This window comes from Candoia aspera, chromosome 3 (genome assembly GCF_035149785.1).
Source record: "Candoia aspera isolate rCanAsp1 chromosome 3, rCanAsp1.hap2, whole genome shotgun sequence".
Classification (NCBI taxonomy): Eukaryota; Metazoa; Chordata; class Lepidosauria; order Squamata; family Boidae; genus Candoia; species Candoia aspera.
Window position 1 is genome coordinate 110,786,572 of NC_086155.1, and position 23,318 is coordinate 110,809,889.

Here is a 23,318-nt window from a genome sequence, read left to right on the forward strand (position 1 = left end):
TTTATACTGAGAATAAGAAAAATGGATGCCAGTTTCCAATACCTGTAAATTACAGCTAGGTGTTGTTTTTTTTACGGTGGTAGGAATTCAGATAACCAGAGAAAAAAGATGACTCGGTGGCTAAATGCACCTAATTGTCAGACCAACAAGATTACACTTGCCAAGAATATATTGAGGTCATAGTCCTTTGAAGGAAGGTAGAAATCATTATCGTCATCATAGCAGATATATCCATTTGCTAATCTTAACAGCATAAACATACTCCAAAGAATCAGATGGTAAGACTAGGGCACCTGTGGAGCCCACTCTCTGAGGGTGCCCTTCTTAGAGCACCCTTCTCTCCGACAGCAGCATGTGTGGCTGTGGTCTAGTCTGTGTGCGTATTTGTACACACCATATACATAGCGTTAGTCTAGTTATCATATTGCACTGATGTCTGGAGCATTTCCAAGTAAATTTCCCACAGAGTCCAGCAGCAGAGCATATGTTGAAAAACTTGTGTGCCATTTACACTACACTAGCCAGAGCTGGTAGCCAAGGTGGTGGTGAGGTTCTGGGATGAATTCCAGAATCCATGACCTCCTGTGCAATGGTGATTTGGCAGTCTTAAGCAGGCTCATTCTGCTGCTCAGATGGATTAGGAGTTAACGCTGGATCTATTTTTCTTTCTCCGTCTTTTGCTTCTGGCCATGTGGATGGATCCATTTCTTCAATGGCCAGTGGAAGAAATGAGTTTAGGCTGCTGGGACATGCCCTGGAATTAAATGAGGCAAAGAAGGGATGCTAGCATGTCTACTAGGTTTTGTCCTCCAATATCCCACCTCCCATCCCACCCTGAAGCATGCACAGCAGCTGTTTTAACACACACTAATATCCTTCATTAGCGTGTAATGCTCTGACAACAGAAATGTACAGCCAAGTGGGCCGTACGAACAAGAGCAGGATGCCCTCTTGGGCTATCAGGATTGGGGCATTTGTATAATACAGTCAGCGGCTGAAGACATTCACCCTGAAGTCAGTATTAGCATATTAAGCAAAGGCTCAGCTTCAGGACGGTAAAGGCCCATATTATCTTGTTAGAGGAAAAGCAAAAAAACTGTGTAGAAGGACCTTTGTGGGCCAGGTGATGAACACTAGTGGGGAGAATTTGCTCCACAGCCTGGAGGCTCCCTGTTCCTGGGCCTGGAGGCTCCCTGTTCCTGGGCCAGGAGACTGACAGTTTTCCATCTCCTCTCCCCCCTCAGCCCTGGAATACCAGCATCAAATGAAGGAGAGCTGAGATTGAACATACCTCCAGGTTAATCCTTGCTTTCTTCAGCACATTGTATGTCCCAGTCACTGCAGCAAAGAAAACGCCAACCAGAACTTGCATCAGCTTCTTCCTCTCTGCTATCCCCAATTCCTCTCTCTGTCTTTATTGCCCAACTTGGCAAGTCCACTGTGAGATTTTCTTTTCTGATGTATAGACTTAGCTGGTGAAGAAGAACCATTTCCTCTCCGAAAAGCTTAGCCATTGTCATTTTGGAAGGAGGGCTTCATAAGGATTCTTCATCTAATTCATAATTGTGCTCAAATATCTGAATTTCACCAGCTGAGCACCCCCACTTTAAACTCTGCAAGCAGAACTAACTTTCTTCCTTTTCATCAAAGAGCAGATTGAGACAGGTATCTCCAGTCCCATTCCAGTGGCATGTGGAAAAGATCTCCAAAGCTTGTTGGGCGTTTGACACTTGAAAAATTCTAAGTCCCTTTGGGCCGAATAGGAGGACATCACCCCTTCTGGCACAAAATTCCCAAGGTCCTGTGGGAGTAGCTACTGTAAACTTGCAAGGTAAATATGCCTCCCTCTCCCGCTCCTCTACGTATTCCCTGGCCCAAACTCATTCAAGAGTTCTGGAAAGCATGGATTCAGATGCAGAGAATAAAATGTAGTGGGGAGAGACCGTAACACACAGGGGAGCCTTATTACTGGTCTAGAGTTTGTTACTTGGGGTGCTTGGCTACCAGAAACAGGAAGTCAGTCCTATTCTAATCCGTTTCAGAAAAGAGAAGGATACTTACAGTGAGTGAGAATGAAGTTCTCCATACTTCCTTGAATACGGTTAGCACTCTGCACACAGTTCTCTTGCTCAGCCAACTTGGCTCTGAGTATTTGGATTTCTTCAGCTACTGACTGCTCCTGTGAAAACAAGTATTTTATGTTTTAGGACGACTACAGTAATTGCATATTGTTAAAAAAAAAAAAAGAGCTTATATTTATGAAGTAACCTAGATGAGTAGAGTCCCCTGGAAGATTAGATGGACTGTAACACTTTGTATCTGGAGATAATGTATTTTAAAATCCTTCCCAGGCTTTGAAAATGTGTTGGAAGCAATGTAGAAGTCACTGAGCCAATGTAAAAGTAAATTTGTGGTGGTGGTGGTGGGGAGCTGAGGATGGGCACATCTGGAGCCAGACTGGATAGAACCATCTATTCTCTCTTCTTTTAGCTCCCCGTTCTAATCTCTCTCTTGTGATTGCCAAGCTATATCTCTGGGTGCTATTCTCACTGGTTTCCGAATCTCCATCTCTCAATATCCCCATTTTATCTTGTACTCTTGTCTTCCTATTGCCCTCTGCTGGGCTTCAACATTCCCCTCTGTATCCCCCCTTTTCCTGTTTCCTCCACCGTCCATCCGCCACACTCCCGCCTCCCTGTTCTTGTCACAGAGATTGCCAGCAATAGCACAGAAGGGCTTCCCTCCCCCAGCGACCCTAAAGCCGTTCAAAATGGTCAGAGGAGACTAGATGGAAAAACTGGTTGGCTGCAACGGACTGGGCAAATAGGACCATCTCTGCCACACCCCTACAAACTGAAGTACGGGCTTAGCAATTACGCTTCCTCATTCCCATTCTCTCTAATGAACTTTTGGAACTTTTGGTATTTTAATATGGAATGGGCTGCAAATAAGGGGCACTTGGAAATCCCCCCAAGTTGTCTAAAAAAAACGTGACAGCAGGATACTTCCCTTTGTGGGTCGCCTTACTGGGGCTGAAATGCGAGGCATGGGAGGTGATGCTCTCCAAAACATTGCAAGGAGGGAAGTGGACTTCTCCAGGATCTGGTGCAAAGAACTAGTATGGACAAGCAATTTCCTGATGTTTTCTTGGCAGAAAATCTGTGGAAATGGAGAGGTTGGTTAAGGCAAATACCTTGCATTTCCCTCACTGATTTCCTTGCTAGCCTTTGGTGGTTCCTTCCTCTGGCCTAAGATGGGCCAGAAAAGCCAGGGACCATAGCTTTTCTCCTCTCTCTTGCCCCAGAGGGCTGGGAGGAACCTCTTCATCACTGCTGCTCTACCTCACTCTTGGGCCTGCTTAGAAGCTTACCATGCCTTGCTTGAAAGAGCTCAGCACTACACCATTCCCAATAATATGGAGATGGAGGTTGAACTATCACTTATCCTGGACAAAGTATTGCCCGAAACTGTTTCCAGTGTTGAAAGAAGGAGCCCTTGAGGAATGCAAATCTCGATAGAAGACTATTCTGCTCCCCGGCAACCTAACCTTCCCAGTTACTGTGTTGTCCTGTAGTTTCAGACCAGGCTGCAGGATTGAGGCCATCTGGTGGATCAGAGTCTTGCCATCGAAAATCTGTTTCATAAGAGTATTGTAGTCCTGAAGGTATCCTATGACACGGGTTCCTTGTTTCTTGGCACCTTCTGCCAGCAGCGGATGATGCGTCCCTGCAAAGGAAGAACCATGCTGTCAGCCTCGGTTGGCAGCTGCAGTTCTGGACTGCTCTGACAGCACTGCTCCTGAGCAGTGACTCAGTTGCTACTCCAAAGCGTCCACAGAGAAGGAATTAGGCACTTAATGAGTGGTTATAATGGCTAAAATAATTATTGTGCTAGCAGCTAATACTTTTTTCTTGCTTTGCTGTTTTTTGCAATTTTGTTGACATGTTTTAGTATTTTGTTTTTCACTATTTTAATACAATTGCTATTTATCTGGGAATACTTGTTACAAAGTGTGAGATGTAAGTGGAAAATAAATAATACCTATCAATAAATCAGTCAATGGTTATGGTTTTTATGGCTGTGTTTATCCTAAAGTTGTTCTTCTACATGATACAAGCAGGAAAGTGCTTGGGTTGTTTTTTTTTAATGATGTGAATTTCTTTTAAATGCACACTGTGGGCAGATTAGATGACATCACACAAAGAAAAATTGAAAATCCCTCCTCTCACATAGTTTTGGTTTGAATGTTCATATGGCCAGATAGATGGAGAGAGCCCAAACTCAGATCTGTCCTTCTCCTCTTTCTCTTTCTCCTCCTCCTCATTTAAATGCCCACTCCAGTAGACTCTGGGCTGCCTAGAAAATTCAAATGCAGAGTTAAAATAATTAAGAATATAAAGCAAAACGGGCATCCTGGACTAAAAATAATCAGAATAAAAACACGAGGGTGCCCCACAAAGACATTAACCGCAGACCTGGGAACAGACCCAGGTCTTAAGGGCTTTCTGGAACCACAGGAGAGTAGTTGCTCTCTGCATCTCTGAGTGGATACTATTCCAGAGGGTGGGGGCTGCAGCAGAGAAGGAACACTTCCTCAGTCTCACAGGATGACAACATTTAATTGAGGAGATCTGGAGTGCACCCACTCTGCCTAAACGTACCAGGTGGGCAAAAAGAATTGAAGATAGGCAGTCCCTCGGATAACCAGACTCTATAAACAACCAGCACTTGAATTGTACCCAGAGCCCACTAGCAACCAATGCAGTTTGTATAACAGCCTCCAGACAGTACATACCTGTATAGTATGTACAGGTCAGTACCTTCACAGATTCACCTGCGTTGAAGATGTACGACTAGTACCAGATGATACCAGATCTCGAACAACTGGCAAATGACCTCACTCGGAGGGGTGAGGGGCAAAAAGAAGGGGCAAAAGTGTTGAGCTATCTCACAAATGAGGGGCTGTGGGCACGATTTCTCCCTTCTTGTCAATACCAAGTGGGACCAACCATTAAGTAAGGAGGCCAACCCACTGCGGCACAGTACCCCTCACTCCCAACCCCCACAGACAGCGCAGGTTACTGTGGTCAAAGCCACTGAGAGATCAAGGAGCACAGGGATGAACACCAAAGATCACTGACAAGCACAACCAGTGCTGTCTTATTACTGTACCCTGGCCTGAAACCTGAAACAGGTCTAGATAATCCACTTGGTCCTAACTCTCTGCAACTGGTGTCTACCTTCTCAACAACTTTCCCCACAAAAATTGTCCTTGCCGCACCTACTTTTTCTAATGCATTCTTTGGCAAAAGCTAACTCAAAAGCTAACTGGTCTGAAAAACACTATCTCTGTTGCCTTAGGTGGTCACCTAGGAAATCTATTTTCAGAACCACCTATCAGTTGAACTTACCTTTGGTTTTATTCATCTATTTAACAAGTACATGTATATGCCATACTCTAGTAGACAGAAAATCCTGCCAAACTGAAGGACCGTGGGAAACCCACACAGATAAACCCCAAAACTCAAGGCGGGTCTGTTCTGGGTTTCTCTGAATGACAGTTCAAAGCCTCTAAACTACACATGCGTTTTCCCCCCTGGATAGGGGCCCCCTCCTGATCACCATCCGTACTCATGACACAAGCAATAGCCCAGAATAGAGAAAATGAATTAAACTATATCACTGTTCTGAGCTCTTTAAAAAGAAAAAACCTAAAAGATGTGGCTTCTAAAAGAAAATTAAAAACGAAGGGTATAACAGGCACCTCTAGCAAGGCAAGCTTTTAGAAGTTTCCATTAGAACAGAAGGTACACTTAGTTGATGTAACCGAATTCCTTCCACAAGAAACAGCCAAATTCCTGAACAAACACAACTCCTCCCACTCAAGATTAAATAGCTAGGAATTAAATAGCTTGGAATACAGCAAACTCAACACATCCTGGAACAACATACAAATACAGATCACACCAAATTCTAAATCCATTTTTAAAAATGTATAGCATGGATACCTCCAGATGGATGCCACACCGCACTGGATATTAAGAAAGAAAACTCGATGCTTTTGTACTTTGAATCTTCGTAGGAAAAGAACAGCATAATAATGAGAATGTGTTATTTTTATTCTATTTTATTTATGCTCAGAGCCTTGCCTCATTTTTTCACAGCTATTTTTCCTTAGGCTCAGTCTGCATTTAAATGAGCTTACCCAGTGTTCCCTCCTTTACTCTTTGAATACAAGCCTTTTTCTCTTAAGTCCAAACCCATCCATGTTTACAATGTGTTGTGTATATGTTTTTTAAATAAAGTTACACATTATTGCAGACAGACATTTTTGGTGCAAGTTTATGTTTGTGTCTTGAAATTTTAATCTGGTAACATGCCTCAAAAGACATACTATAGGCTTCTGCAGATTAAGTACCAGTTATTTATTTAAGCCATTCTTAAACTAATTCTCTTTCAATTAATAGAAAGAAAAAGGTATTTTCTTTCTTTGGCTTTGCTCCTAAAGCCTTGCTGAAGGGAGGAAAAGAAGGTGATAGCAAATATTAGTGAAATAATTGTTGCATCACCCTGATTGGGTAGAGCAGGTGTGATGGTAAATGGGACCCCTTACAAAGAGGAACAGGAGGCATCCTTTCTGTGTCTCACCATATACACTTAAAAAGAAGAAATAGTGTATCGTTATACTTGTAATTTAGGATCAGAATAAACTATATTTATTCAAAATATGAGAGCCAGCTTAGTGTGGTGCTTTAAGGCTCCAGGCTGCAAACTGGGAAACTGAGTTCTAGTCCTACCTTAGTCATAAAGCCAGCTGGGTGACTTTGGGTCAATCACTTTCTCTCAGCTGTAGAAAAAAGGTAATGGCAAACCACTTCTAAATATGTTGCCATGAAAACTGCATGGACTTGTCTAAGCAGTTGCCAGGAGTCAATAATGACTTGGAGGCCCAAATAAATAAAGTCAAAATATACAACTTTCGAGAATCGATACTTAATCAAAATCTGTCTTGGAAATCCTAAGAAATCACAGCAAAAGCTTGTCAGCACCCAAAGAGATGGTAAGCACCAGATACTGTATGGTTTGTGTGAAAGCTAATGCAAGAATTAAAAATCAAACATTGTCAAATCCTTGATTGCCCAATGTAAATTCAGCTTGAATTAAATGTACAAGCTTTGATCTAAGACAATGTACTTGTTAAAATCTTAGCCTCCATATTTATTAGTGAAATAGGTTGTCATGCCTTTTTCACTTAGGAAAGGGTAGATCAAAGAAATAGTCATCCGTAGACAAACTAGAAACCTCAGAACAATGAATCTCATAAGTAAAATGGAAATAGACTTTTCATTTAAACTTTTTATTTCACTGGATCACAGTCCCATCTTCCTTTACTGCTTTTCAAAATTTCTCTAAGCCTCCAACAGCTATAATACTGCAGGCATACCCCCAGGATTGTTAATTTTTGTGTTTTTTGTATTTGATATACTGAAGATACAGGGCATACTCTACTAGTTTCTGCTGTGATGCACCAGCTGGCCTCTCTCTAGAACATGGGCTTAGCAATTATATGAATTGCTGCCTCTCATGACCTCCTGCAGATAGGGACTTTCTGTTGGTATATTGTTTTCTGCTACAGAAATTAAGGTTACTATGGTAACTAATTCTGGCTGGGTGAAGTGGTCTGGCCAGGTGAAGTGTCCTCAGTTTAGGTGTTAATAGTTACATTGCCTGAGGGGAGGGCAGCTTGCTTGGTTAGTTTTCTTTTAGCCTTGCAGCCAGTAAGCAGCTCTCTGAGAGAGCTCCCCCCTCTCTGAGCGTGTGTGAATGCAGAAGCCTGTAAATATGTTTTTGTGCTTTCTGTAAATAAATTTATTTTTATAGAAATGCCTGGTGTGTGATTTTTCTAATCTCTCTGGGCCAAATGCTTTCCAGCACTCTGCCAACACGTTCAGTGTTCCCATTTTTTTTTTAAGGAACTAGGAAATGCACTCACCAAGGAGCTCAATCAGGCCCAATTGGCCTCTTTTATTTCCCCCTCTTTAGAGTTTTGCCAGCTTGGCCAGCCCACAGAATCTTAGCTCTTTTAAACTTTTGTTTGAATGCATGAGAGGTTCAAAATGGGTAAAGAATGAAGCACCCATTCTTTTCCTTGTGGGTTCAGCTGGAAGATCTGAAAGAGAGTGTTGGTTTGGATATAAATACAATTCTTATCATCCAGGACCGTAACAAAAAAGACTGCAAGTCTCTTGAATTTCATAGCAAGCTTTACCCATACTTTTGGAAGCTGCTGCTTCCTCTTTCTTACCACTCCATTATTCTGCTTTCTTCTCCATTCCTCCTATCCCAGCTGCTTTCACTAACTGCTGTCTAGTCTGATATATGTTATTTTTATAACAATTAAATCCCCTTTCTTACCATTACCATTCAATGATATTTATTGATGTGCTGTGTGAGACTATAAATGGACTTGCAGTCGCTTGTAGTCTGTCACTGCCCACAAGAGGATTCCTTTCTTAATTTGGGGAGTACTGTGATATGAGTCTCATTAGAAGTATGAAGTAAATTATAGTTTAAAAGCTTTATTGTATATCTCCAAGAAGTAGAAGTTAAAGAACATGTTATAGAATCCACTAGAAATCCTTCAGGGCCAGGACTGTCTCCCAGTTTCATCTATTTAATTAAGTCTATTGTTCTTCTGAACAGAAAGCAGTAAAGTGAGATTGATAGCCTGGGCCTGTGATAACTGAGGCTCTGTTTACACCACATGCTTACCCATGGTAAATTTTATCATGGTTTCTCAATTCCCTCAGTTGTCTGGATTTGCATGATATACTGACCCTAATCATCCTGGTGAAAGTCTATGTGGTCACTGAGAGTCAACACTGACTTGATGGCACATCAGTTTAATCACTGACCCTAAACTAAATTAAACATAAACACACCTTAGTAGCCAAAATTGCTTTATGTGCTAAACTAAAATGGGATTGGTTATTTTGTGATATGCCATGGTGTGCAAACAGAGCTCAAGAATCTCAACTTTATTTTTAAAAAGTCTGATAATGGAGATATGGAGAGTTATAATGCAGTTTTAATAAAACTTTAAAAACTGCTGCTTTACAATCAACCATATCTAAAAGTACCTTTGGGAAGTCCCCAGCATCTGAAGACCTTCAGTAAAAAGGAATATGCTACTTCATGAGGCAACTTTATGAGGCAATTTATGGCCAGGAAATTTCTCCTAATATCTAATTTGAATCTAATTCTACTGGTATTAGCTGAATGGTTCTGGACATGCCCTCTGGGGCAAAAGAAAACATGTCCACTCCCTCTTTTATATGACAACTCTTTAAATGTTTGTTGTCATATTTATCCTCTCTTTTGTAAGCTAAACATACCCAGTTCCTTTAATTGTCCCACACAAGGCTTGATTTCCAGTCCCGTCACCATCTTAGTAAGTCTTCTTTGGAATTTGCTCCAATTTATTGATGTCCTGACCAAAGCACAGCAGAATGGGACAATTACTACCCAATATCTTGACTGATCTTGTTCCTTTTTAGTCAAGCTTGACTCCTGGTGACTTCATGGAAACTACATATATGTGGTTTTCTTAGCAACAGTATGGTGATATGCACTGCCTCCTCCCTCCCTGCCCTATGGGACATCTGCAAAATGAATATAGGTGCATGCTATATCTATAAAGCAAAATAATCTAAATAAAATTAAAGCACAAAATCAAGTTTCTAACTTTTCAAAACTGAGAAGGGCTTTTGAGGGGAGAGTTCTTAGGTATGGATAGGTTCATAAATTTGCAAACTAGTGAGTAGTAGAGTAAGTATAACCAGGGTCAAAGATCACAAACACAAGAATGTGATTGAAATTAATCTATTTATTGATATAAAATACATAAAAGAATATATCCTTGAAGGCCAATATAGCAACCTCACACCACAAAGCAGGCGAGTTAGCTTCCTTGGCATGGTCTGTATGAGAGGTCATTTGGGGACCCTCCTAAATGCTGGAGCCTTAGAACTGCAGTCTTGCAGTCTGGCCCTAGTATCATAGGATGTGAACACTTCACACAAATATTGATTTCCCTTGCAGCATCACTACATTGGGATCAGAATTCTAGGCGTGGACTGGAATACCTATTCAAATCCATATATGCTATTGAGGAAGGCTGAGCGAAGGAAGATAGATCCTTTGGAGCTGTGGTGTTGGAGGAAAATTCTGAGAGTGCCTTGGACTGCAAGAAGATCAAACCAGTCCATCCTCCAGGAAATAAAGCCAGACTGCTCACTTGAGGGAATGATATTAAAGGCAAAACTGAAATACTTTGGCCACATAATGAGAAGACAGGACACTCTGGAGAAGATGTTGATGCTAGGGAGAATGGAAGGCAAAAGGAAGACGGGCTGACCAAGGACAAGATGGATAGATGATATTCTAGGGGTGACGGACTCGTCCCTGGGGGAGCTGGGGGTGTTGACGACCGACAGGAAGCTCTGGCGTGGGCTGGTTCATGAAGTCTAGAAGAGTCGGAAGCCACTGAATGAATAAACAACAAATAACTTTATGTGTGAGCCAGGATATGAATCCTATCCCTATGGTTACCAAATGTGGCAATGTCAGGTTCAGCCCAAGAACAACAAAGAGTCAGTCCATTCTGAAGCCAATTTAGTGGCCTGCTAGAACCACTGAAATAGAGCAGAGCTTATAACACAGCTGATAAGCTGGCCCAGAAAAAAGAAAATTATCTTAGATAGCTTCAATGAGCATGCCAGAGAAACACAGGTTATTGATCTTACACATTCACCCCTCCCAAGCATAAAGAATCACACACTTAGATATAATAGGTTAAAAAGTAAAAAGAATCTTACTGACTTTATTCTTTGTTGTTCTGTTACATCCATCTTGGTGGGAAAGATCAAGTTCCTTTGTTCTTCTTTTCTTTCTAAATACTTAGTTTGTCCTAAACTCTCAGCCCTACAGCTGCCAAGAGCTGTGTGGAAGAAAGGGGCAGAATTCTTCATCAAGGCCCAAGTACATGGCCCTGACGAATGGAGAGCAGAGCAGCATGCTTGCTTCTCCCTGGATGGAAGAAGGGGAAAGAGAGAAAGAGGAAGTGGGAGTGGCAACAAATAGCTTCCTCATATTTGCATTGTGGGACAACTCAAATTACATGCTAATTCACATGCAAATGAGGCATGCTGGATTTGCCAGGACTTCCAACATATTCAAACCCCAGTTCTTTATTTGCTCACTGTATAGACAGAATCATGCCAGACAAAAGCTACTTTTCCTAACCTAAGGGGAAATAACCTGGGAGGTTCTAGGAAGGTGCTAACCTGAACCTCTTCGTTTTCCCACCTTTGCCTCCTGGACTGTGCCTCCTCTTATCTCTCCTACCTCCTTGGAATGTGCTGCCTCCTTCCTAAGAACCAGCGGCACTGCCGAAATCCATCACAGGCAATCACAGCAACAATAGAGCAATACATTGCTGTCATAGGTTTAGATGCTTACTTAGATGATGTTGTATTGCTTTATTGTTATTTATAATCTCTACTTTTAACCTTTTCTTTTCAGATTTTATTTTTAAATGTTGTCAGCCTCCTTGAGTACATGCCAGGACAGAAAGATAGGATATAAATTAAATCAAATGTTAATAAATATTTAGTTTATGGAAAAATCAGTTGAGTTCATAGCTCAATACTTCTTCAGCAACTCCTAACAGCTACACTACAATAAGGGATATTATTGTTCCCTGCGCACAAATCATCCTCAGTATGAATTACTGTTGCTGTAAATTTAACATATTTATACTGTTGCTGTAAATTATATATTTATATTATATTTATATATTCCAAACCAACAGGCATGTAAAAAAATCAATTTTTTAAAAAAATATAGCTTGAAACTCCCTTTACTGTTACTTGGCATATTTCATCCTTAATAATCATCGATCTCATTTCAGATTTTATCCTATTCCACTGAAAAAAAAGAAGCCAGTTTGGTCTAGTGGTTAAGGCAACAGGCTAGAAAGCAGGAGACTGAGAGTTCTAGTCCCGCCTTAGGCATGAAAGCTGACTGGGTGACTTTGGGCCAGTCATTCTCTCTCAGCCCAACTCACCTCACAGGGTTGTTGTTGTGGGGAAAATAGGAGGAGGAGGGAGTATTAGGTATGTTTGCCACCTTGAGTTATTTATAAAAATAATAAAAGCGGGATAGAAAATAAACAAACAAACAAATAAAATAAAAGTAAAAATGTTAAAGGTATTTGCATTTTTCTCCTATATTAGGGAGCTCTGCTTTTCTAACTTCTGCCACAGATTGACAGACTGAATAGCATTAGACTATCCTTGGACTGAGTTACCATATAGTAAATCAGCACTTTTTCAGAGCTCTGGATCTGACTATGGACATAGATCATGTGATTTCTGCATACTTCTACTCAACATACTAGAGGCAGAACCATCCAGTGAAAGGAATGGTGGGAGACTCAGAAGAGACAAAAGGCTTAAACAGATGGAGGATGAAATTATTAGTGAGTACTGGTCATGATGGCTTTTATATTTGCTTCAGTTTCAGAGACAGCATAATTCTCTATCAGTTGGTGAGGAACAAGAATGGAAAAGTGCTATTGCATTCATGTTGTCCATATGGATTTCATCAGAGCAATTGACTGGCTAATGTGGGAAAAGAATGCTGGACTAGCTAGGCTTCTGGCCCAATGCTGTATGTCCTTGTAACTCAGTGCTCAGTAATGTCTGAGATACCAGAATGCTTCCCTCTATTGCTTCCACTTCAGCCCAGGCAACAAAGGTACAAATACGTCAATAGTTTCCTCTGAGACATATTTGATCTGAGATGACTCAGCAAAGTGTTCCCACTTCTAAAGCCAGCAATGAAGTACCTGATTTGGGGATGATTGAAAGGAAAAGCATCAAGCAAAACAGCAAACTTTGTCACTTTACTAAATTAGTAAATGGAACAAATGCTGGAGAGAATTAAGGGAAGTGTGTGTGTCTACATGTGTGTGCCTTATAAAACTAGTAACTGAAGACATTTAAAGATAGGAGAAAGATTATTTTAAAACTCTGAAAATGCAAGAAATCAAACATTTTTATATACAACTGTCCATGTATAGACATTGGCTTAATCTGCGCAGATATAATACAATACTGTTTGTCTTTCACTGTTACTGGTTATCATTATAAATGCTAGCTTTACAAGATAGGGTTTTTTGGGGGGTTGTTTTTTGACTTGGTATATTAAAGGAAAATAAAGTTGGTTAAAATAAACTAAATTCAGTCAGGGAAAATAGCAACTGAATCCAAGATACCTCCTATAATGTTTCTATATTATTATTATTCAATAATTGTAGTCCTGCTTCATTCACTAAAGCATGTTGTACCTCATTTTAATTTGAATTTTAAAAGTAGCCACTAATTTCTCTAGGATATCACATTTGGTCACGAATTGCTGCTGATATGTCTATTCCACACTATAATGCATTTTGCTTGATTTCCATTTTGTAAGAATGGCACAATTACTTGTGTTATTTATTTATTTATTTATCCAATTTGTCCCCACCCATCTCCTCCCATCAGGGGACTCTGGGCAGTTTACAACCATCAATTAAAACAACAATCATAAAATATACAGTATAAAATTACAATAATAAATAATATAAATAAAAAGTCCAAGTGGCGAAAGAATCTAAAAACAGTCCAAGTGTGGGAGGAGTGGTCTATAGCAGCCATCCCCATGTAGATCTATTCCCCTCTCCACCCCAAGTGAGGCAGCAGAACCAGGTCTTCAGACTCCGCCAAAAGGCCAGGAGCGATGGGGCCAATCTCACCTCCGGGGGCAGCATGTTCCACAGGGCGGGAGCTACTGCGGAGAAGGCCCGCTTCCTGGACCCCGCCAGATGAAATTCTCTTACAGATGGGGTCCGCAGCCTGCCCTCTCTGTACGATTGGGTGGGACGGGTTGATGGGACAGGTTGATGTAATGGGGGAGAGGCGGTCCCTCAGGTATGGCCCCATGCCATGTAGGGCTTTAAAGGTGATAACCAACACCTTGAATTGGACCCGGAAGCAAACTGGTACCCAATGTAGCTCGCACAGCAGTGGTGTTACATGAGCCCTTCTGGGGGCACCAAAAACAGCTCGCGCGGCTGCATTCTGGACCAGCTGAAGCTTCCGGATGCTTTTCAAGGGTAGCCCCATGTAGAGTGCATTGCAATAGTCTATATGAGAGATAACAAAGGTATGAGTGACTGTTTGAAGGGCCTCCCGATCCAGCAAGGGGCGTAACTGGTGCATAGCACGTAGCTGCACAAAGGCTCTCCTGGCCACAGCTGCCACCTGCTCTTCGAGCAGGAACTGTGAGTCCAGGAGGACTGCCAAGTTACACACCAGGTCTGTCTGGGGCAGTGCAACCCCATCCAGAACCAGAGATGTTAATGTCCCAGATACAGAAGAACCATTAACCCACAGCCACTCGGTCTTACCAGGGTTCAGTTGAGGCCTGTTGTTCCCCATCCAGGCCCCCACAGCCCCCAGACACTCGGAGAGGGTAGTCACGGCATCACTTACTTCACCCAGGATGGAGATATACAATTGAGTATCATCAGCATACTGATGATACATCATCCCATGGTGACGGATGATCTCGCCCAGTGGTTTCATGTGGATGTTAAAAAGGAGAGGGGAGAGTACTGATCCCTGCAGCACCCCACAAAGAAGGGGCCGTGGGGCCGATCTCTCCTCCCCTATCAACACTGATTGGGACCGGCCCTGGAGGAAGGAGGTGAACCAGCGTAAAACTATGCCACCCACCCCCAACTCCCTGAGCCACCCCAAAAGGATACCATAGTCGATGGTATCGAAAGCTGCTGAGAGATCAAGGAGAATGAGGATGGATGCACTGCCACCATCCCGCTCCCGCCAGAGATCATCCATAAATGCGACCGATGCTGTTTCTGTCCCATAACTGGGCCTGAAACCTGATTGAAAGGGGTCTAGATAATCCGTTTCCTCCAGGACCCTCTGGAGCTGCAAAGCCACCACTTTCTCAACCACCTTCCCCAAAAAGGGAAGATGGGAGACTGGACAAAAATTGTCCAGAACAGTAGGGTCCCGTGATGGCTTCTTGAGGAGGGGGTGTATCAACGCCTCTTTAAAGGTAGACGGGAACAACCCCTCTCCCAAGGATGTGTTAACCATCACATGGACCCAACCACATGTCACCTCCCAGCCTGCTTTTACTAGCCAGGAGGGTCACGGGTCTAGATGGCATGTGGTGGCATTTACTGTCCATAGGATCCTGTCCACTTCCTCAGGTCCAACAGGATCAAACTGCTCCCAGATAACTGGGTAAGCCCGTTCCCCTGGTATCTCTCCAGACCAAGCCTCACGCCTGGAGTCTAGCTTGGAGCGGATCTGAGCAATTTTGTCCTGCAGATGCTCAGCAAATTCCTCTGCATGGCCCTGTAGGTGGGTCACTGAGCCCACCTTCCCCAAAAGGGATCGAGTGATCTTAAACAGGGCTGTTGGGTGGCATTCTGCGGACGCAATAAGAGCGGAGAAGTATTGACATTTTGCTGTTTTTATTGCCACAAGGTAGGCCTTAATAGCAGCTCTTACCTGTGTTCGGTCAAATTCAGTCTTTGTGTTCCTCTAGGCAGCGGTGCTCTAGGCATCTCTTAATCCTCTTCAGAACCCTCAACTCCTCCGTAAATGACGGGGAGTGCCAGGTTCAATGGGACAAGAGACACTGCACAGGTGCGATCCTGTCCAAGCCCCAGCCGCCTCCCTATTCCAGGCTGCAGCTGGGGCCTCCGCTGGACCGTGCAGCAGATCACCGGGTATAACGCCCAGTTCCCTCTGAAACCCTGCCGGGTCCATCAGTCACCGGGGACGGACCAATCGAATGGGTCCTGCCTCCCTGTGGAGGGGGGTGGCATAAGAGAATCTCAGGGCCACCAGGGCGTGGTCTGACCATGACAAAGGGGACAGCTGTAACTCTCCCCTCAGATCACATTGCCACTGCTCTGACAAGAAAACCAAGTCCGGGATGAGGCCACTGTCTCGAGTCGGGTCCTGAATTATCTGGGACAGGCCCATGGCTGCCATGGTAGCCATGAACTCCTGAGCAACCTCTGAGGCACACCCCAGGGATGGCAGGTTGAAGTCCCCCAGAACCATGAGCCTGGGGAAGTCCACCGCCAGCCCCGAGATGGCATCAAGCAGCTCAGGCAGGGAGGTTGCCACACAGCAGGGAGGCTGGTAAAGTAGCAATACTCCCACCTGTTCTCGGGAACCCAACTTGAAAAACAGGGTCTCACAACCAGCCACTCATGGAGCAGCTCCCCTGAAGGCCACAAGAGACTCTTGGATGACAACAGCCACCACTCCTCCCCTGCCCTGGGATCTTGGCTTGTGCCATACCGTAAACCCAGCTGGGCACATTTCTAAAAGGTGCAACCCCCTTCAGGGCCCAGCCAGGTCTTGGTAATACATGCCAGGTCTGCCCCCTCCTCAGTGATCAAGTCACATATGAGGGGGGCCTTGTTATTAACTGACCTGGCATTAAAAAGCAGCAGCCAGGGACCAGGGCCCCTATGGATCTGCTGACCAGGACCTGGGTCTCAGCACAGAGGGCCGGAACACGGCACCAGTAGCAGACACCAGGGGCATCTTCCCTGAAGATGGCCCACCCTCCAGCTCCCACCATAACATCCCCTACCCGTCACCACCTCAATGATGTGCCCCGCCCTACAGCCCCCAGTGACTCCTAATCCATTAGCCCCCACTCCTGGACCTCGGGAGTCTCTGGCTCTAAGTAGGGCTCCCTCCTTCCATTCATACATCCTTACTCACTGTCAATCTTCCACAGGGCAATAGTAGGCCCTCCGGCGCACCAGCTTCCACTCTCAGCACCATAAGAGCCCAACCATCACCCCTCAATTCACTCTGCCCCCCCTCAAACTCTCTCACTGCTCAACAGGGGGCACTCATTCATTCTTCACCCACCCCGTCTCTCACTCAGGGGCTGAGTGCACACAAGCACATTCCCAGACTCCCCCTCTCATCTCTCACCCTGGGGAAGTCTCTTATTCACTCTGGAGGTGCCCTCACAGCTTCTAGCCGTCTATGGGGTGGTTGGGGGATGGGCAAGTTCTTATTTCTAAACTCCCCACTCCTCGGCAGCAAGGTCTGCCACACCAAGGCCAACAACTGGTCCACTTTCTTCTCTGGCACAGCCCGAAGCCCCTCCGTCTTGCCAAGGCTCCTGACAAGCAGGAACCACGTGGAGACGAGGAATAAGTCTCTAGTGTTTTATTACTGCTACAGTAGACTGAAAATCCTACCAAACTGAAGAAGCGTGAGAAAACCCAAACAGATAAACCCCAAAAGTCAAGGCGGGTCTGTTCTGTGTCTCCTTGAATGACACCTCAAATTCTCTCTACTACGCATGCATTTTCCCCCCTGGATAGGGGCCTCCTCCTGCTCACCATCAATGCTCATTACAGCCCATGCCGCCAGGGTTCATGGTGTGTCGCTGGTGTGTGCACATCTCTGGCATTTTCCCATGTGCGCTCTTCCTCAGGGTACCCTTTCCAGTGTATTAAATATTGGATGCCCCTTCCCCTCCTCCTAGTCCAGAATTTCGACTTCATATTCCTCCTCCCCATCCACAATTACTGGAGGGGGGGGGGCATTTGCAATTGCAAGGCACTTGGAGAAGGGTCTTTGGCTAGCAAGGATCTGTGAAACACAGGATGGACTTTCATGGATGCTGGTAGCTGTAAATTATAAGCCACTGGATTTATCTGCTGCACCATGGTGAAAGGGCCCACAAACTTAGAGTCCAACTTCTTGGAAGGCCTGGTAGAAGTCAAAAACTTGGTAGAGAGCCACACTTTGTCTCCTACAGCAATCACTGGCCCTTCTTGTCTGTGAGCATCTGCAGCTCTCTTGTAAGCATTTTTTGCCCTGTTCAGCTGCTCCTTTAACAACTCCTGTGAGGCTTGTTGCTCTTCAAGAAAATCAGCCGTGGCTGGAACAGATCCCTGCTGGGAGGAGGTGGGCAACACCCGAGGGTTAACCCCGTAGAGTGCTTGGAAAGGAGACATCTTGGTAGAGGACTGCACAGAGTTGTTATAAGTAAATTCTGCCATGGGGAGCAGGACTGGCCAATTGTCTTGCCGGTAAGTGGTGTAACACCTGAGATACTGTTGCAACCATTGGTTGATTTTCTCAGCTTGTCCATTACTAGGAGGATGATGCGATGATGATAGGTGGATCTGGACCCCTAATGACTGGAAAAGAGTCCTCCAGAACCTGGAAGTGAACTGAGGGCCTCTGTCACTCACCAAGTGATTTATCATGCCTCTATACCTAAAAACATGGTCCATGAACAACTGCACTGTGGCTTGCGCAGATGGGAGGCCCTTGCAAGGAATAAAATGCGCCATTTTAGTGAAAAGGTCCACCATCACTAGTATGGAATTCAGCCCCGGACCGGGGGTAAATCAGTGATGAAATCCATGGAAACTGTATCCCAAGGCCCACTGGGGGTGGGTAGGGGTTGCAAGAGTCCTGTGGGCTTCCCTGGGAGAGGCTTGGCTCGTCTACAGGTATGACAAGAAGCTACGTAACCCTTTATGTCTGCAGTCATCTTAGGCCACTAGTAGTCTCTCAGAGCTCTATGGAGAGTTTTGAAGACACCTCCGTGCCTGGCCATTTGATGGTCATGGCAAAGTCTCAGTACTTCTTCCCTCAATGAGGGGGGGATGTATAATTGCCCACTATGCCAGAGGATTTCTGCTTCCACCTTAAATGGGGATGCGGTGTCTTGTATACCCCTCTGGAGGTCATCCATCCTGGCCCTGGCATACAGGTCCTGTTGCTGCTGAGCTTTGACCCTTGCAAAGAGGTCCTCTGCTTGTCTGCCTGCTGCTAAAATCTCTGTCTGGTTCCCCCCTGTAGACTGATCAAAGTTGTGAGGTTGTAATATAGTAGCCTGGGCCTCCTGGTGTGTAGCGGGGGTTGCCTGAATGGATCAAGACAAGGCATCTGCCAAACAGTTCTGCGCCCCGAGAACATAAGAGATAACAAAATTGAAATGGGAGAAACTGGCTCCATCTGATTTGGCGTGGGGTGAGCGACCTGGTGTTTTGTAGAAGCTGTAAATTCTTGTGATCAGTGCAAACCTTCACAGGAAAGGTCGAACCTTCTAGCCAATGTCTCCACTCTTGAAATGCTTTAATTGCCAGCAACTCCTTGTTAAAAACATCATAGTTTCTCTCTGCCGGCGAGAGTGTGTGAGAGAAAAAGGCACACGGAAGCAATATTTTCCCTACTTTGTCAGTATATTGCAATAAGACAGCAGCAATAGCAAAATCTGAAGCATCTGAATGTATTATGAATTGCTTTGTGGGATCAGGATGCTTCAAAAGCGGCTGGGATGGAAAGAATTGCTTAAATTCTTGGAAGGCTGCTTGCTCCCTCTCCCCACAAAGGAATCTGGATCCTTTCTTCAAAAGCTGTGTGAGGGGCTTGGCCCTGTCACTAAATTTATGTATAAATCTTCTATAGAAATTGGCGAATCCTAGGAATTTTTGTACGTCTTTCACATTGCGGGGGGGGGGGGGGGTTGCCAAGAGAGAATTGCCTGGACCTTTGAAGGATATGCCTTCTGTTGATATTCTATAGCCCAGGAAATGTAATTCCATTAAATCGAAGGCACACTTCTCTACTGTAGCTTGGCAAACAGCTTGTTCTCTCTGAGTCTTTGTAAGACATTACATACATGGGTTACATGAGTTGTAGCATCCTCAGAGAATATTAATAAGTCATCTAGATAAATGACCAGATACTTATCTCGTAAATCAGAGAAAATTTGATTCATAAATCGGGAAAATATGGCAGCAGCATTAGCTAACCCAAAAGGGACCACAACGTACTCAAATTTTCTATACCTGGTATCAAAGGCAGTCAGATATTCATGCCCCTCTTTCATCTGGATCAGATTGTATGCATTCCTGAGGTCCAGCCTAGTAAAAATGCGTGCTTCCTGTAAACAATCCAGCATGTCAGCTATTAAGGGAAGCGGGTAATTTTCCCTGACTGTGACTTTATTGAGGAAGCTGAAATCTTGAACAACTCTCAAGGGTGCCTCCTGAGCTGCCGGTGCCAACAGGTCAGGCTTCTTTGGTACGAAGAATGTAGGAGCAGATGCTGGGGAAATAGAAGGTCAGATGAAACCCTTTTGGAGATTAGTATCCAAGTAATCTTTCAAGGTGGCTAGTTCCTTGGGTGACATGGGATATTGTTTCCTTGCTAGAATCTTGGCTTCTGGTATCAACTCAATAATGCAATCACAGTCCCTATGGGGGGGTTAGTGCTGTGGCCTCTTGTTCACTGAAAACATCTGCAAAATCTGCATACTTGGCTGGCAACTGCACCCCCCCTGCTTCGATGACTGCATCGGTTGCTGGAGAGAGAAGGACAGCTTGAATCTTCTGGTGCTGGCATTCCTTAGCTGGGAAGGAGACTGCTCCCATAGCCCAGTCCAACAATGGGTTGTGGAGCTTCAGCCAAGGTGTGCCCAGGATTATAGGTACATTAAGTGATGCAGTAACATAAAGTTGGATCCACTCAGTGTGGTCTCCTGTTGTTAGTTGCAAAGGTTCTGTGGATCTTCGAATTCGTCCTGCCTTGAGGGGCTGGCTGTCAATGGTCTCAACTTCTATGGGATGTGGCAATTCCATGATTGGGATGTTCAGGTCTTGTACTGTGTACTTCAATAAAATTGGTGGAAGCTCCAGAATCCACGAGAGCCTCTAACTTGACATAGTGCTCTGGGTTTACGTGCATTATGACTGGTAAGTAGAAAAAGGATTGCCTGGAATCCTCAGAATGAGCTCTTCTTAATTGATTGATGGTCTCCCTGCTGAGCTCTGTGGAGGGAGACCGACAGAGTTTCCCTGGTTGGAAGTAGAGGCAGGGATGGATCTTGGTTCTGCTGCTTGCCCTGGGGCTCTTGCGGAATTCGCTTGGTTTCTCGCTGGGCAAGCTCTCACCATATGACCCGGGGCTCTGCAGTAGAAACAGAGGGCTCTCTCTCTCCTCTGTCTCTCAGCCTCGGAAATAAGCCTCCTGCTCGCCCCGATCTGCATCGGCTCCTCTGGTCCTGAGTAGAGAGATGCTGCAGAGAGAGCTGGAAATCCTGGAAGCGTTCTGAAGCCCCTGCCTCTCCCCGGCTGCATCTGTCTGAGCTCTTCTAGCCTGGTGTCTATGACCACAGACAGCTGATATAAACCTTCTAAAGTAGCTGGTGTTCCCTGGCGCACCAATTCATTTTTTATCTCCTCATCCAGGCCCCGTTTGAATTGGTCTTTCAAAGCACTCTCATTCCAGTCCAGATCTCCTGCTAACAGCTTGAAATCAGCAATGTAAATTCCCGCTCTCTTGTTGCCTTGCTTAAGCTTCCAAATTTCCGGGCTGGCTGTGACCTCTCTGATCAGGTCGTCAAAGTGTGCTCGGAACCCTGCCAGAAAATTCTGGTAGTTATCGAGAATTGGGTCATTGTTCTCTACCATGGGAATAGCCCATTTGGCTGCTGGACCCTTTAGCAGACTTAAAATAAAAGTGACTCTGGTTCGGTCTGTTGGGAACTCTGCCAGTCTGCTGTCGAAAAACATTGTGCACTGTATGAGAAAAGTTCTCAACCGTCCTGCTTCTCCTCCAAACTTCTCTGGTAAACTTCCCTGGGATCTCAAGACTACTGGCGGAGCTGCTGCTGCTGCTGCTGCTCCTGGCACCGGTTGTGGGATCATCAGAGCTGGTTGTTGTAACTGCTGTAGCACAGCCGCCTGTAATGTGTTGACCTGGAGATCTACTTGTTGCTGGTGTTGTTGCAAGGCTGCTGCCAGTTGTTGAATGGTTTGTCGAAGTTCCTGGTTTTCCGAAGACATTTTTCCAAAAGAAAATTTATTTTCTTTCCTCCCTCTTTCAATGGGAGTAGGAGTTTGGTAGGATTGATGTCCTGACAAGCAGGAACCATGCCGAGACGAGGAATAAGTCTCTAGTGTTTTATTACTGCTACAGTAGACTGAAATTCCTACCAAACTGAAGAAGCTTGAGAAAACCCATACAGATAAACCCCAAAAGCCAAGGCAAGTCTGTTCTGTGTCTCTTTGAATGACACCTCAAATTCTCTCTACTACGCATGCGTTTTCCCCCCTGGATAGGGGCCTCCTCCTGCTCACCATCAATGCTCATTACAGCCCATGCCGCCAGGGTTCATGTCATTGGCCAAAAAGGGATCAAAAGATAGTCCCAGAAAGCCCCAGGCCCACTAACCGACGCTACCCCAGGTCGCTCCACCAAGGCTCCCTGTGTGGCTGAGGTCCTCCAGGGTCTGCCACACTGCCAGCCCAGCCTGCTGCCACGCCGCTGGCCACATCCGCCGCTGCACCGGCAGCCCAGTTTGCTGCCGGCCCGGTCCACCGACACATCGCCAACTGGTCTGCTGCTGTGCCGCCAGCCCGGTCTGCTGCCGCGCTGGCCCCGTCTGCTGCCGCACCACCAACTGTGCCACTGGCCCAGTCCGCTGCCGCGACACCGGCCCAGCGCTGCACTGCCCGCCACAGTGCTGGCCCGGTGTCATGCGCTGCCTCCCCCTGAATAACAATCAGACACTGGTTTGCGAATCAGGCTCTGGTTTATTGCAGGGCAGGTACAGCGTTGGTAGAAAAAAGCTGAGAGTGACAGGAGCGCGCCGGTGCGGGGTTTAAATACCCCGCGCCGGTCAGCGCCCCCTCGCTCACGGTCACGTCACCCCCCTTTGTCCCATGCGTTGCCCTGCCGGTGGGTGAGGGTTTCCGGGATCGCCCATCATCAGGTTTCCATTCTTCTGCTGATTGCTTTCAGCTGGGCGATCCCCGTTGTATTGCCGCTGATGGTTTGGGTGGCTCCGTGATTCCTTTGGCTATTGTTTGTTGGCCGTTAGTCGTTGTAGGTTGATGGCTACTTAACTTGTACCCCTTCACCTATTTCCTTGTCATTGTCATGAGTGCCATTGCGCTGATGACTTTAGCTCAACGGCACTCATGACATACTGCCCCCTTTCCGAATAGTGTTCTCCCTCGGGTTTCTGGGTTTTCCCCGTGGAGCTGTCAAAACGCCCCATTTTTTTTTTTTTTTTTTTTTTTTCAAAGTTCCCGCCGGAGTAGTTGTCGCCCCTCCCTTTGCTCCTCCCTCTACCACGTGCCTTCCCAGGGTGTGTCCATGGTGCGCATGCTCGGG

At 45.2% G+C, this 23,318-nt stretch overlaps 1 protein-coding gene across 1 annotated transcript; it reads right to left on the reverse strand.

Moving 5' to 3' along the window:
* Nucleotides 1-62: 62 nt before the first annotated feature.
* Nucleotides 63-22,680, reverse strand: LOC134494651 (myomegalin-like). Its single transcript, XM_063299901.1, has 6 exons — nt 22,383-22,680; nt 3,548-3,726; nt 3,028-3,159; nt 2,062-2,179; nt 1,292-1,338; nt 63-754 (listed from the first exon to the last, which is right to left on the reverse strand). The coding sequence occupies exons 1-6, from the start codon at nt 22,678-22,680 to the stop codon at nt 710-712; spliced, it is 819 nt and encodes a 272-aa protein (XP_063155971.1). The 3' UTR covers nt 63-709.
* Nucleotides 22,681-23,318: the final 638 nt, after the last annotated feature.